The 14003-nt window shown below is 42.7% G+C and overlaps 1 protein-coding gene across 7 annotated transcripts in view; it reads left to right on the forward strand.

Moving 5' to 3' along the window:
* Positions 1-14003, forward strand: part of STK39 (serine/threonine kinase 39) — a 134971-nt gene that overhangs the window by 26715 nt on the left and 94253 nt on the right. For 5 of the 7 annotated variants that reach the window (XR_003991479.1, XM_030486607.1, XM_030486604.2 and 2 more), the window contains exon 1: positions 2564-2783. The exons of 1 other annotated variant lie outside the window; for it this stretch is intronic. Coding sequence is in view for 5 of the 6 variants with exons in the window: in XM_030486607.1 (XP_030342467.1) it covers positions 2663-2783 (121 nt within the window). In the remaining variant the exon portion in view is untranslated. Of the gene's footprint in view, positions 1-2494; positions 2784-14003 lie in introns of those variants that run through there. One more of the 7 variants, XM_030486605.2, reaches the window with a different exon arrangement.

Consider the following 14003-nt stretch of genomic DNA (forward strand, 5'->3'; position numbering starts at 1 on the left):
CTGGCTTTTCCCAATCACGTCTTTGGTTTGACCCCAGGAAGATTCACTCCATAATCTTCCCAGGCACTGATAATTTCCTGGATCCTCCTTTCAGCCCTTCTCGTAGATGGGGGGGGGGAGTCCTAGCTTTTTTCTGGAATTCTCCAAAAATTTCTGGAATCTCCAAAAGCTGCAGACTGCTATTCTTTCAGGTGTCTGAAAACCCTTGTGGAAGAACTGTAGTGCCTGTAATGCTTTCAGCAGCAGAGCCTTCAGTACCACAGGGCTCTTCTCCTTTGTCTCCAGCAGGGGACCTACTTTTAGACGGCAGCTTGACCTACTGGCACGGCCCAACTGCTTCAAGGTCTTGCTGTTGCTTTCAAAGCTTCTCTATTTTACCCGACTTTGAGGCTCTGATATTCTTTTTGAGTTTTAACCTGAATGCATGGAACATTTCCCACAACTCCCACTGTTTATAAAATTGCTATCCTATGAAGTTCTTCACGTAAAAGCTGTTCTTTTCAATTAGAGTGCAGGTGCAGTCTAGAAATTCCCAAATTTGTAGGATTAGTGGGACAAACTGGGACAATAATCAGGACAAGAAGTACTATAATGGTATCAGATCTGAGGCAGCAGTTCAGCAGTTCGTACAGTGATATGGCAGGAGCATCACAGAAATTCACGACTCAGGAGCAAACCACTCCCTACCCCACTGCCACCACCCGTAACAGCTGAGTACAGATGGAGAAGTTGGCTGTTTTCCATCAATAGTGAGTAACCCATTTTTCTGTGCTGATTGATTTGGCCTGTGCTGTTGCTGTCTTACATTTTTTCATGCTACTACTGGCAGAATGGTCTTCTCTACTAACAAGTTTGTCTAGTCTTGGCATTAAGCTTAATATTGAATGACAGTTTAATACTTGCTCTTTGAAGTCTTGATCTTTAGCTTTGTGGCAGATAACTCCTAATGTGTATACATGAAAATATTTTAATCACCTACCTTTTAAAAATGAGATTGAGCTGAATCATTAGTTTAGCACAAAAATGTGCAAGGTTTTTTTCTACTACTAGGAGCCTCTATACTGAGCTTACCTGTTGCTTGTGAGAAAATGGAAGTTCAGTGCACAAATGATTCCATATTTGCAAGTTGCTGCTACACCTTTTGATGAAATGTTAAGCAGTCAGTGGTGGTGAGTTTATGCTTCATTCAGCTTTCTCAAAACACAGAAAAACAGAAGTAACTTGCTTTCCTTTTTGGAATAACCTTCTATTAACTGAGTCTTCACTGAATAAGCTATGCAAAAAAAGTTTAGTTAGTAAAAAAGGGGTATCCTGAACCAAACCAGGACTGAATCAAGTATCTAACAGACTGTGTTATGTGTTTCTTTTCATGACTTTAAATCACACTCCATCATCCTTCCTAACAATTTATGAGATTCAGTTCTGCTTTTAATCAGTGCTGACTTTGAAAGCTTTCCTGCTCCTGTATTTTCATTATTAGTTCTAATTACCTTAAATTCCTGCTGTAGTAGGAAGATTTTAAAATCTATCGAAATCTTTTCTTCCCACTCTTCCAGATTTCCATGAATCTTAAAATATAGAGCATTCAAAGTACAAGTGAGACTTCAGACTGCACAAAGAGCTATTTTCTGATATATTTCCTAGTAAGTAAAATCCTGCTGATATTACACAAACACTGACACTACTAATACGGTGAAAAGAAAAAAATAACAGCAGTTTCATCTAACTTTTTTTTCCTCTTGTGCAATGGGAAGCAGTAGATAAATTTAGTAATTCTGATTTTCGTCTTGAGTATCTGTTTAAATCACTCGGTTCTTTCCGGTAAGCCAAGGGGGACACTTCTCAGTGAGCAGCCCCTCTCAGAGGTGTGAGCTGAGGCAGTGTCAGCACCGAGGCGACATGGTGCGCCTCTGCTACCCTCCCTTGAACGGGCCACTCAGGTCAAATGGCGACTTAACCGCTTTGCAGGACCGCAGCCCTCATCACTGATGAAAGCAAATGCTTTTTTCAAGTCCTCAAATTTAAATACAAGAAACCTCGCAGCAGCAGTGCTTTCGGCAGTAACACCTGAGAGCAGTGCTCCAGAGATGCCTGCGTGCTTATGTTACCGGCCTAAGAGGTGCTTCCCGGCATCCCGGCCATGCGATGTGGCTTCCCTCAAGCCTTTCCCTGGCCCCCGCGCTCAGCGTCGGCCCGGCCCGGCCCAGAAGGGTGCCCGGGGTCCTGCCGGCAGGGATCGGCCCGCCGCCCCTCGCAGCGCTTCCAGCCGCAGATTGCCTCCCGCAGAGCCGCGGGATGAGCGGGGAAGGACGATGGCCGGGGATGCGGTCGGCAGGTTACGAGCCGCCGGGGTCAGCGGAGCCCCCCGCCGCAGCGCCCGCGCTTCTCCCTCAGGCAAGGGCGCATGAAGGGGGCGACCACCGCGGCGGTGACACCGGCTGGGAGCTGCCGGGCCCAAGCGCCGCTCTCGCTCTCCCCTCGGTGGCGCGGGGCGAGCGGCCGCGGCCGGCGGCGGCGCCCGCCTCTGCCTCCTCCCCCTCGGTGCCCTGCCTCCTCCCTCCGCCGGGCGGCCGGCTGCGCGGGGAGGCAGCGCGGCCGAAAGGTGTTGCTGGAAGGGAAGTTTGAAGCAGGTCGCCGGGTGTCTGTGCGCTCCGGCAGCATCATGGCGGAGCAGGGCGAGTCACCGGTCCACGTCCAGCAGCCCCAGCCGGCGCCAGCGCCCACCGCCCCGGCCGTCGGCTGGCCCATCTGCAGGGACGCCTACGAGCTGCAGGAGGTTATCGGTCAGTGGAGCGGGAGAACGGGGAGTGCGGCGCGGGGTGCCGCGGGGCGGAGGCAGGGGATGCCGTGGCGGCCGCTTAGCCGGCCCCGGGCCTACCCGCGCTTATCCTCCCGCAGGCTGGGCTCCCTCACTGCGGCGGACGCGCCCGGCACTGCAGTGGCGCCGCCGCCGGCTGCTGCAAACTTTATCCGCCCGGTAGCGGGCGGGCGGCGCGGCCCCGGGGGGCGGCGGCTCCTTCTAGAACCCGCCGCGCCCCGCCCGGTGCGGCCCGGTGGAGGGCGCCGGTGCTGCCCTGTCGTTGTGCTGTGGTGCATCGTCACCCGCTGCACCGGTGACTGCCTGAGCCCTGACCTGCTGGCTTGTGGTGGGACTCCGGCAACTCCGCAGATGCGCTCTGTGTGCTTTGTGTGTGTGCATGTGTCGGTCTGTGGATGCACACGTGTGCATGTATCCGCTTAGATTACTCTGCATTTTTCCGGTGGCTTTATGGGGGAGGTGGATCTCACCCCTGTATCTGCTGCTATCGTGCTGACTTCTTTTTAATTTTATTTTTCTTTTTCATGCATATATATACTCAAACCCTTTTCTTCCTCCCTGTTTAATCTTACACCTCTTGGCCCACCTCCCTGTGCCTGGCAGTGGCACATAGGCCAGCAGCGGGTTTCAGCTCCCTTCCACCCCAGCCAACTGGCTTTTGTCCCGGTTCAGCGGGTGAGGTTCAACCTGTCTTCTACCCCCATCCCCAGGTCCCTGCAGGCAGGGTGTTTTCTGGTAGTGCGCTTCAGTGCTTTGCTCATGTGTCCAACTAGTGCAGATCAGGTGTGTTCAGCCTCTATCCCCTGCATTTGGGTTGGGTAGTTTTGAGTTTTACCATGTGAAAAGATGACTGTTGTTAACAGTATGTGTGATGGAAAGTTTTTCGTATCCTGACCTCGATGTTGCTTGTTGCTAATAAACTACTTTGAGAAAACTTCCTTTTATTTGTGTGTAACATTTTAAATCTTTAGCAAATGCTGCAAACGTCGAAGGCCATCTCTAAGACTGTGATTGCTATTCCTTATAGATGAGGCTACTTAAATGAAAAAAATCCAGAAGTCTTACCTGCTGATGCTGTTGGTTATTCTCAGTGTTGTGCACCCATTGCTGATTGTTGTCAGACAGATGACAACCAGAACTAGATGTTACTGATCTGGGCTGGAAGGTGTGTGTACGCAGCTGTGTAATTAAGTTTTTTATTTTCTATTTTCCACAGGCAGAAACAGAATAGTTAAAAAAAGTACTTCTTCCTTAAAATGGGATGGTTTTCTGTGGTCCCAGGTGGAGCCTTTGTATTTCTGTTTGCACTTGTTAGGTTCTGAAAAGGGACTAAGGAGGGATGAGGGTTCAGGTGTTCAGGTCCTTGGAGGTGGCTAGCTTGGACCACATTGGTACTCAGCATCAAGCAAGTGCTGCCAGTGGAGGCACTGCATGGGCATGGGTTTATAGGCCAGAGGACTTTATTTTGCTCAGTTTAAGGAATGGATCTTAATTATCCAAGTGGAAGTGATTCTGCTAGCATAAGATACATCTTTGCTAACGACTAAGTCCGTCTTCTAAGGTAAAAAAGGCCTCAAAGGTGTTGGATTAATCCTTGTCTAGGGCATGACATGAGTCATAGGAGTTACTTAAATAGTAGTTATTTTCTGTTGCAGTACCTGGGTGAATGCCTGGGTGAGAGTTTAGTTTAGAAAATCCCACTTTCTTTCCAGTTAAAAGCTTGCATCTTTTGATACGTAAAATGTATTTCTAAATTTTTATATATAAGCATACATCCATTGTACAGATGGATGTGAAATTGGCATTGCAAATACCTATCTGTAGTGAAACTTTATTGCTAGTTACCTGCTGGTGCTGTTAAATGTTGGTATTATTTCTTTAACTAAAGTGAATGCCTAGTGAGGAAAGTAAGGTCTGGTTATATTGAACCAAATCCTTGGACATACCTAATTTGGCTGACTTCAGTTGAACTTTCACTAAGCTTAGGTTGTTTACATGACTTTCAAACTGACTATTTGTTTAGTACCACTTAAAAAAATCTTGTGCTTAGTCAATTACATCTTTTCTCATTAACACCTTGTATTTGTTGTCTTAACTTATAGGAGACCCATGATGAGACTAAATTTAGTCTCAGTACTATTAAAAATAGTAAAATCCAAACAAACACACCCCACCCCACGTCCTCCCTTGTAAATTCTATGCATTTGACCAAATGTGGATATAATTTTGGAGATGTTGGATGAATTTTGTTGTTTTTAATGAAACTAGCGAGGGACTTTTACAGCATCTTTTTTATTCCTGGGGAGAGGAGAATAATACAGCCTGAACTTGGTTCACCAGCAATTTATATCCCTCTGCATTGGCCATCCCAGGGTTAATTGCGTTGTGAACATGAGTAGTTACCACTTGCTGAAATAGAGCCATTCACCTCAGGAAAGCACTACGTACCTCTCCCTGGATAGTGTCTTCAGGGATGAGTTCAGTTACAACAGCCCTTTGCCAATTAAATGAGAAAAATAACAACATAGTGAAGCATCTTTGTGGGCTTTGCAGGAGGAAAGGTAAGCAGGGTTAGGTACACCAGGATGGTTTATCACACTTCCCAATGGCATAGGCTTTATATTGCATAGTAACTAAAACATACATACAGAATTACTTAATGGCCTATTCTAGGGGTAATTTAAAAGTTTTGATTGTGATCAGAAAGTGAAAGTTTGTGGGTCATGTGGGGTGTCTCCATCCTGTGGATTTAGCAGGTTGGAGAAGTTCTGCTGTTTTTCTCTGTGAGAATGTGAACTTTTCTTGCTGTTCATCCGTGTCAGCCAAATGCTGTTTTGAAAACCAAGGGCACATGATACACATTTCAAATTATACAGCTTTTTTGCCTTTTCTGTCGCTTCCTCTGTGATGTTTGAGAGATTCAAGTGTCTGTTAGCTGCCTTTAAGGAGTGCTTCAACTGAGATATTGTTCCACCTTTGTTTTATTTTCGAGGTGGCTAGCCAGTTCTTTATAAACTCTTGGTGTGCGGTTTCATGATCCATTTAATCTGCCCTAACAGGCAGCTGTTGAAAGGATCGCATAATCTGACAGAGAACTAGTTCTTGTGCTGGGTCAGTTTCCTGTTGGATCAGATTCCCTATTTGACTTGCTGCATGGCTGCGTGATTGAGAGATGTGATGTGAGGAAGAGGCTCTTCCTGTTAATTCCTGTATACAAATATTTTCTGGAGCAGGAAGAAACCATTCTGATTTCTATCTGTAAACGTATAGGGTAGAGAGTCAAGAAAAGAAGAAATTCTTAAATTAATTCAGATCGATACAGGCTGTTCATACACCAACTGATTTGGGAGTTAGAAGGGGTTTCCTAACTGTTAGAACAGGAGGATCCAAAGAAACCCTCTGCTAGGAGTTACAGAGATAAGAACTGTAATTGCACTTAAGGGAGAGACAGGTTTAATTTAGCAAAGACTTGGGAGATCTCTTTCTATGATTTTAATGCATTAAGTTAAAATGTGTAGTGAATTTTAATGTATGTGCTTTTTTTTTTTTTTAAAATAAACTGGATATAACTTAGCTTAAAAAACCCTAATAAAAGCAATACTGTAAGATATTTTCTCATTCAGACTGGGTTTGTAGCCAAGTATTCTGAATAAAATAACTGAAATAGATTTTTCTGAATTTATGTCACTTACATATGCAAGATTTTTTCCTCCTCAGACACAATATAAATCTCCACAGAAAAGTGTTTAACCAATAATCAATATAAAAACCTGAAAATTGGATAGTGTTAAAACTATATTTGTACCTTTCAGATTGTAAAGAACCCTAAATCACATGGGTGAGAGAAAGCAGCATTATTTTGTTTGTTTTTGTTGGTTTTGTTTTGTTTTTAAAAAGGTTTCTTAAATGGATATGAACAAGTGGCTTTGCCTTGTTTTTGGAAAGCTACGTTGGAGTTGATGTTCTTCTGCTGGATGTAATTTACTGTTTGTCAGCCTGTGTTGGTAATTGTGGAAGGAAGATTCTGTTCTGGAGAAGCAGTGGGTTATCTCGTGATTAGGCTGGGTGCTAGCTTTAATTTTAAAATTTTCTGTCCTGTTGCAACTGATGTGAAAAATTAATTTGGCTAGAAAACAGCCAGAACTGGTTGGAAAATAAAGGGTTACTTCTACATGGTGGATTATCTATATCTATTGGCTGCAACTCATTAAAAAAGCTACCTTAGTTGAACTGAGGTTTTTGTCTAGTTTTGCCTTTCTAAATTTGAGCTAAAAAATGCCTTGCGGTTTGTTGCCTCGTAAGGCGCAGTGTTGCTAAGTCAGATGTGTTGGGATTTTGAGTAGAACAAGTTACCATTCAAGACAGTTTTGCTGTTTTTTGTAGTTCTTATTGTAAGCAGAATGTGAGCCACTCTCAGTTTAATGGCTCTGGGGTCTCTGTTGGTGTTTCTATGGAATGTTATTTACTGTTTTTTTCCCCTTCCCTGCAGCATGTGTATTGCTAATGGCTCCTTGTCTGGCAGAGAGTAGACTCTCCTGTGTTTGTTGCTGTCAGAGATCTTTGACTCTGCAGAGGGGTCTCTGATTATGATGCTCAGAACTGGTGTTCAAGTTGGTGTATGCTGTTTTGAAAAGCCTCTCTATAGTTGGAGGTAGCATTACAGTTCTATGTTGTTCTGTTAATCAGATGCTTGCTTCTTATTCATGCTTTCCAAGATTTCTTACCCCTGTGCTTAATCAGGTTTTTTTTGTGTGTGTTTTCTTTTTTCCTTTTTTTTTTTTTTTTTAAATTAGAAAAAGCAGTTGAAGGGCTTTCTTTTACAGTAGTTTTTATGTATATGTTGCAAATTAGATCGGACTGTGCTCAGTGAAATACCACACTGTAACAACTAAAGCTATGATAAACTTTGACATTTGTTCTTGCAGAGGTTTATTTCCCAAAGCCCTGTAATTCTTGCATAAGAAGCTGCATAATTTGATAAGTAATACTTAATGCTACCTAAGATCTTTATTCTAAAACTTTGTGTAAAAAAGAAAGATGTGCCTGCCTTAATCCTGCTCCAAAGCCAATTCTATTCCTTACCATAAATCTTTAAAGTTACCACAGCAGCCTAAGCATTTTGTACATGCACATATTAAATACAGTTTTCATAACATTAATTGGAACTTATTACAACTGTAGCTAGACAGGAAGAGTTTATTATTTTGTAAATTAAAATCTTACATTTTGGGAAATAATTGGTCAAGATTTTCTGTCAGCTAATGACCATTTGAAGAACTGTGGAAATGTGAAGTCCTCATCTATTATTTTAATAAGGAGTGGCTTTTAATTCAGTTGTCAGAGTAAAGATGGTCATGGTGCAATATAAAAATACCATGTAGAACACTTCCAATGCTGTGCTGCTAATGAGGCAGTGCAGAGCTCGTAGTTGTTAATTATTTGCCTTGTCTCCACACGGCAGTAATAGTGTTGGGGAAGGGAGCTCTGTCTTGACTTTTTTTGAACAAAAATGAACTTTCTGAATTGAAGTTTCTGAAAAATGAAATTTCTAGAAATACCCAAATTTGAGGCAAGGCTATAGTTCTCATTCCTTCGAAGAGGTTAGGCTTTGTGAGCCATTCAGTGATAAAACTTTGTTGTATAATAGAAAAATTACAATTCGTGCAATTGGAGGCTTGCAAAATAAAATTAATCTTCTTCCTGACAAGACCTGAATGAAAAAAATAAAAATTAAGTGCAATTTGCTTTGGGTTTCCCACAATTGCAAGTCACCAGCAAATAAAGCTTGTTTTAAAGTTAATTTGTTAACTGGAGGGATAAAGGAGTATGTAACCAACACATCAGGCAGTTGGCTGGTGCTCTGTAATGATAATTTACAGCAAGTATGCTATGCTTTCCTGTTCCTGGAACCTGCCTACCTCCTTTATGCTTGGCCCATCTGTCCCTATGCTTTCTCTCTCCCTCCATCCAATTTTTTTCTACAGGTAAGGTCAAAAGCCTTTGATACCTGGAAAGTTGTGGCTTCACAGGAGTTCCTTCAGTGCTAGAAGAGGAGCGGTTCTGCTGGTGACTGTGTGGAAATTTGGAGGGATTGCATGATCTTGATTCTCACTAACCCTTACAACAGCAACGCTTTGCATCTTCAAATTGGAACCAATGCTTGGTAGCAGGGGACAAGTTCAGACCTGGGAGAGCAGTTTTAGGTTGGGTGATGCGTTGCTCTGAAAGAACATTAGAACTGTTTTACTTTTTTATTTTCCTTCAGTGAAGAATCACTTTCCCTTAGGTCAGAGACCAGTTGTTTGTTTTTGGTTTTTTTTTCCAGAATCTGTTTGTCAAATGGAGACAAAACCACATCTGTTCTGGTTGGCTTGAGGGGAAAAAAAAGTGAGCTCTCCTTGCAAAGGACATGTGGGTGGCTCATATAGTGGCTACATGTGTAGGCCATATTTCATTTTCGTGTGACACTTTTGGTTCTTTCTCTCTTCCCCTTTCCCCCCTTCCAAAATAATTCAGAAGTATAAGGCAGTAGTAGATAGAAGCTAGTTTTATTTCCAGGAATAATAGCAATTCTTGGCATTTGAAGAATGGACATGAAAAATCAAGTAAAGTTAGTTAGTCTTGTTAACTTCTTGGGTTTGCTGAAGTCGCTAGGATAGTACTGAGCAGCAGAGGAGCAATCTGCTTGAGGAACATGGAATGTAAGTGTGTCACTAGGAAATTTACTGATGCCTGAAATTAAAAGCGAAGTTTTGCCCTCCTCTCCCCTCACCCCAGGAAATCACACTTGACAGAAGCTGATATTGCTTACCTTGTGTAAATTAATAATTAGCTTTTTTGTATGAGTGGGTTTTTACTTATTTCTTCCTTTGCAGCACAGCCTTGCTGGTAGGATGAAATACTGACAGTTCTGCTAGATTTCCCTGTTTCTTGCTATGTTTGAAGCTCTTTGGGTGTGCAAAAAAATTACATAGTTGAAGCTTATGGGTGTAAGAATGTTACCATCCAGGAGTGGCAGAATGAAGCAATGCTGATATGAAATCCTTGAGAGAAGAATTGCTTTAAAACTTATTTTTCCTTCTTATCAGTCTCTATATGCACAATACTAGGTTCTGTGTAGTTATGGGATCAACTCTGTAACTGAAGCAACCAGTACATGTTTAGTGCTTGTCTCTTGCCTTCTTTAATGGGGTTTGACTGCTGTCTTCCCTTGCCTGCTTTAGGGTTCTGTGGTGGTGATGCAGCTCTTACTTCTCTCTACCACCTGCTTTTCCTGTAAAGTGCCAGTTGCTGGAGACCATGCCGTGGTGTTTAACATGGGCCTGGGGCACTAGGTGCAGTAGACTAAAAAGATGCAGAAAAATCCCCACCACCCTGTGCTGGGGCAGAAAACGTAGTAATGAGGAAAAAAAAGAGAATATACAGGGAGAAACAAGCAATCATGTGGTACCCGACAGTGCAGGAGGAACCTAAATTTTCCGGAAGCTGCTGTCAAGTCAGAGTTGCTTTATGAGAGTTGGCTGCCTTTCAGGAGAGAGAGATAGTTGAGGGATGTCAGTAAAGGGGAAGAAGCTTAATCTTCATGGAGAAGAGTGCACGCTTCCTGGCATTTAGGTAGACTTCAGCCGACTGGTGACTGTTTTGTACACGGTTTCAGGGCAATGGTGAGATGCTAATAAAGCTGATGAAGGTGGTGGGTTTTTAGAGTCCTTCTGAACAATTCCCAGGTGTGATTTTCCAGGGTTGCTGTTTGTGACAATCCTGCAGCTTGTTCCCAAGGTAAGCTCAGTGAAAAATTTGAAGTGTTCTTCATTTGTTAGCTAAAGTATTAAGTTTGTGACATTGGTGGAGCTAATGTTTCTGATCCTTTACCCTTTTCCAGTATCTGACTAGGTATGTGACTTACCCAGCAGTTTGGCAAAACCCCAGTATGATAAGTTAGCTGTTTCCGTTAATCCTTTGTCTTTACAATTAACAGTCTGTGAATTATTTTATCAGCCTAATTATTCCTGTGGATGTCTAATGGCCTCTGAGGTATTCTGACTAGTAGTGAAATATAGGTGAAATTTGAGGATGTCCTGTAAGGCTGATGTAGTGATGATGTTACATAGCTTTTTAAGCTGAGCAGTGCTAACACAGTTAAAGAGAAATGAGGATCAGAAGCAGACTGAAGATTGGAAGCTTTTCATTGTTCCTAGTCATGCTTTCACAAGTAGGGTGAACTTAAAGATCTTGAAGGTCAAGATCAATTTTGAATGTCTGAGGCGTTTCTTAATAGGAACAAGTAATTATTACAGATTGGCATATACTATATGTCAAGTATACCTGCTTCAGCGAGGTGGTACAAAAATTGTCAATTTAACATACCAGAAAATATTGTGTATTTACTTGTGGATCACTGTTTCTGTCTTGTATGAGTAATATGGACAAAAATCATAAGCTTGAGCTATTGTTTTAAGAGAACAAACATATTCAGAAGGATCACAATTCAGTTATAAAGTTGCTTTTCTGTTCTTACTTCTGCTTTGAAGACATTTTATTATGGAGACTGGACTTAAACTTACAATTTATTCCTGTTAGTGTCTTGTGTTTCCAGCCTCTGAACCACTTTGGGCTAATATTAGGATCTTCATTAGAGTTAGATTAAAATCACCTGATGAAAACTTTATGCTATCGTAGCATTTATATTGCTCCAACTCTTTTATTGCTTCATGAGAAGGAGGACAGAAATAGCTAAGTTTTTTGCTTCTAGTGTGTGGCCACAATAGACTCACATTCTAGCAGGCATGTTCTGTTGGGGTGAACTAGCTGAAGATGCTTTGTAGCTCGACACTGCAGTATTAATTAGAGATCTTCATGACAGTGCAGTGGCAATACTGCCTTTGTTTTCATAGATTGCTGCCCTTCATTCGCAGAAGAGAATGATGCACTATGTGGTGACATCCGGAAGACTTGGAAAATATTGCATACATGGTATTGGAATTGTTCCAAGTGTTTACTTTCAGACTAAACGAGAAACAATAAAATATGCCAACTAAATCAACACCAGCGTTTGTTTATAGTGCTACTTCAGAAAAGAACAGTAGTTCTCTTTTAACAGCTTTTTTCTGGGCAGGAAATCAGGTTCAGCATAGCAAATCTTCAATATATCCTACTTGTATAAGGTGGAGTTAAGCATAGCTTAACTCCCAGCCACAGCTACAGGTTGAGCAGAGAAGTGCTTCAGAACAGCCCTGCAGAGAAGGACTTGGGGGTGTTGGTCGATTTGAAACTTAACATGAACCGGCTTCAGTGTGTGCTCACAGCCCAGAAAGCCAACCGTACCCTGGGCTGCATCAAAAGAAGCGTGACCAGCAGGTCAGAGGAGGTGATCCTGCCTCTCTGCTCTACTCTTGTGAGACCTCACTTGGTGTATTGTGCACAGTTCTGGTGTCCTCAACATAAGAAGGACATGGAGCTGTTGGAACAAGTCCAGAGGAGGGCCACGAGGATCATCAGGGGGCTGGAGCACCTTCCGTATGAAGACAGGCTGAGAAAGGTGGGGCTGTTCAGCCTGGACATGGCTGCATGGAGACCTCATAGCAGCCCTCCAATATCTGAAGGGGGCCTACAAGGATGCTGGAGAGCGACTCTTCATCAGGGACAAGTGATAAGACAAGGGGTAACGGGTTTAAACTGAAACAGTGGAGATTCAGGTTAGATATAATGAAGAAGTTCTTTACTGTGAGGGTGGTGAGGCACTGGAATGGGTTGCTCCTAACAAGTAGTAAATGCTTGTGGAAGTGTTCAGGGCCAGGCTGGACAGAGCCTTGGATGACGTAGTCTAGGGTGAGGTGTTCCTGCCCATGGCAGGGGGTTGGAACTAGATAATCTTAAGGTCCTTTCCAACCCAAACCATTCTATAATTAAGCAGAGTTCTGTGCAGTTCAGATGATACCCTGGTAAAGTAACTTTTGGTCCACAGTCAATACAAGGTATCAAGTTCTTGTGTAGCTATGCAGAGCCATTTCCAGTGTGAGTTTTGCCTCAGAGATATCAAGATTTGTATGCATATTGAACAATGGTTTCTGTGTTGATGATGAAACAACAGGTTGAATGAAATCACAATCCGTATTTCTTTTCTGAAAATACCTGGCCAGGTAAGATAATCAAGTATTTAAAGATAGTAGAACGTATGATAGAAAAGGGGTTTTGTTTTTATTTTGCGTTTTATTAGGAATAACTCATTCTGTATTAGAAGAGTGCTGGAGAAAGAAGATGTTTCCTTACATCTGTGAACGTTGAAGGAGAAACTTTATTTCTAAGGCAGTGTCATACACCTGTATTTGTTATGATAAGATGCCATTGCTGTTTTAGACTATGATTCATATTAAGTGCTGGATTAACTTTTTTCTTCCTTAATACAAAAAGATAATTTATTTTGATTCTCTCCCCCCTTCTTTGATAAATCTTTGTTGTGTAGACAGCTGTAGTTCAAAATAGCTGTTTCTTCCAGGTATGTTATTCAGAGTGTATTATTATAGGGCTTTTCTTTGTGGTGGTCTGAAAACTCCCGACTGGATGAAGTTTGGATGGGCAGGTAAGGAGGAGATGAGAAGCAATAGAAAACAGCCCTGCTGGTTGTGTCTCAGCTTGGACAAAATAAGCCTTTTCAGGGAGTCTCTCTTAACAGAGTTTTCCCTCAGCTTTGTATTTCAGGCATGAGCCTGCAAAACTTCAGCGTGTCTGTGGCTACAGAGGTGCTTACGGGACTGGAATATACTTCATTTGAGGCTGAGAGCTGGGACTATGCAGTCTGGAGAAAAGAAGGCTCAGGGGGATCTTACCAGTGTGTGTAACACTACACGATGACAGGGAATGAAGAGGAGGGAGCCAGACTCTTCTGATTAGTGCCCAGGGACAGGACAAGAGGCAGCAGACACAAATTAAATCTGATGAATCTCAGTCTTAACACAAGAAAACTTTAACTCTGAGGGTGCTCAAACACTCCAACAGGTTGCCTGGATTGGTTCTGGAGTCCCCATCTGTGGACATAATCAAAACCTGGCTGGGCAGCCTGCTTTAGCTGACCCTGTTGGGAGCTGGGGGATTGGACTAAATGATCTTTAGTGAACACTTTCAATCTAAGTGGTTCTGTGATTCCATGGCTTGAAACAATTTTTGGTGGTATCTTTGTGTGAAACAG

The sequence above is a fragment of the Strigops habroptila genome, chromosome 5 (genome assembly GCF_004027225.2).
Source record: "Strigops habroptila isolate Jane chromosome 5, bStrHab1.2.pri, whole genome shotgun sequence".
Taxonomy (NCBI): domain Eukaryota; kingdom Metazoa; phylum Chordata; class Aves; order Psittaciformes; family Psittacidae; genus Strigops; species Strigops habroptila.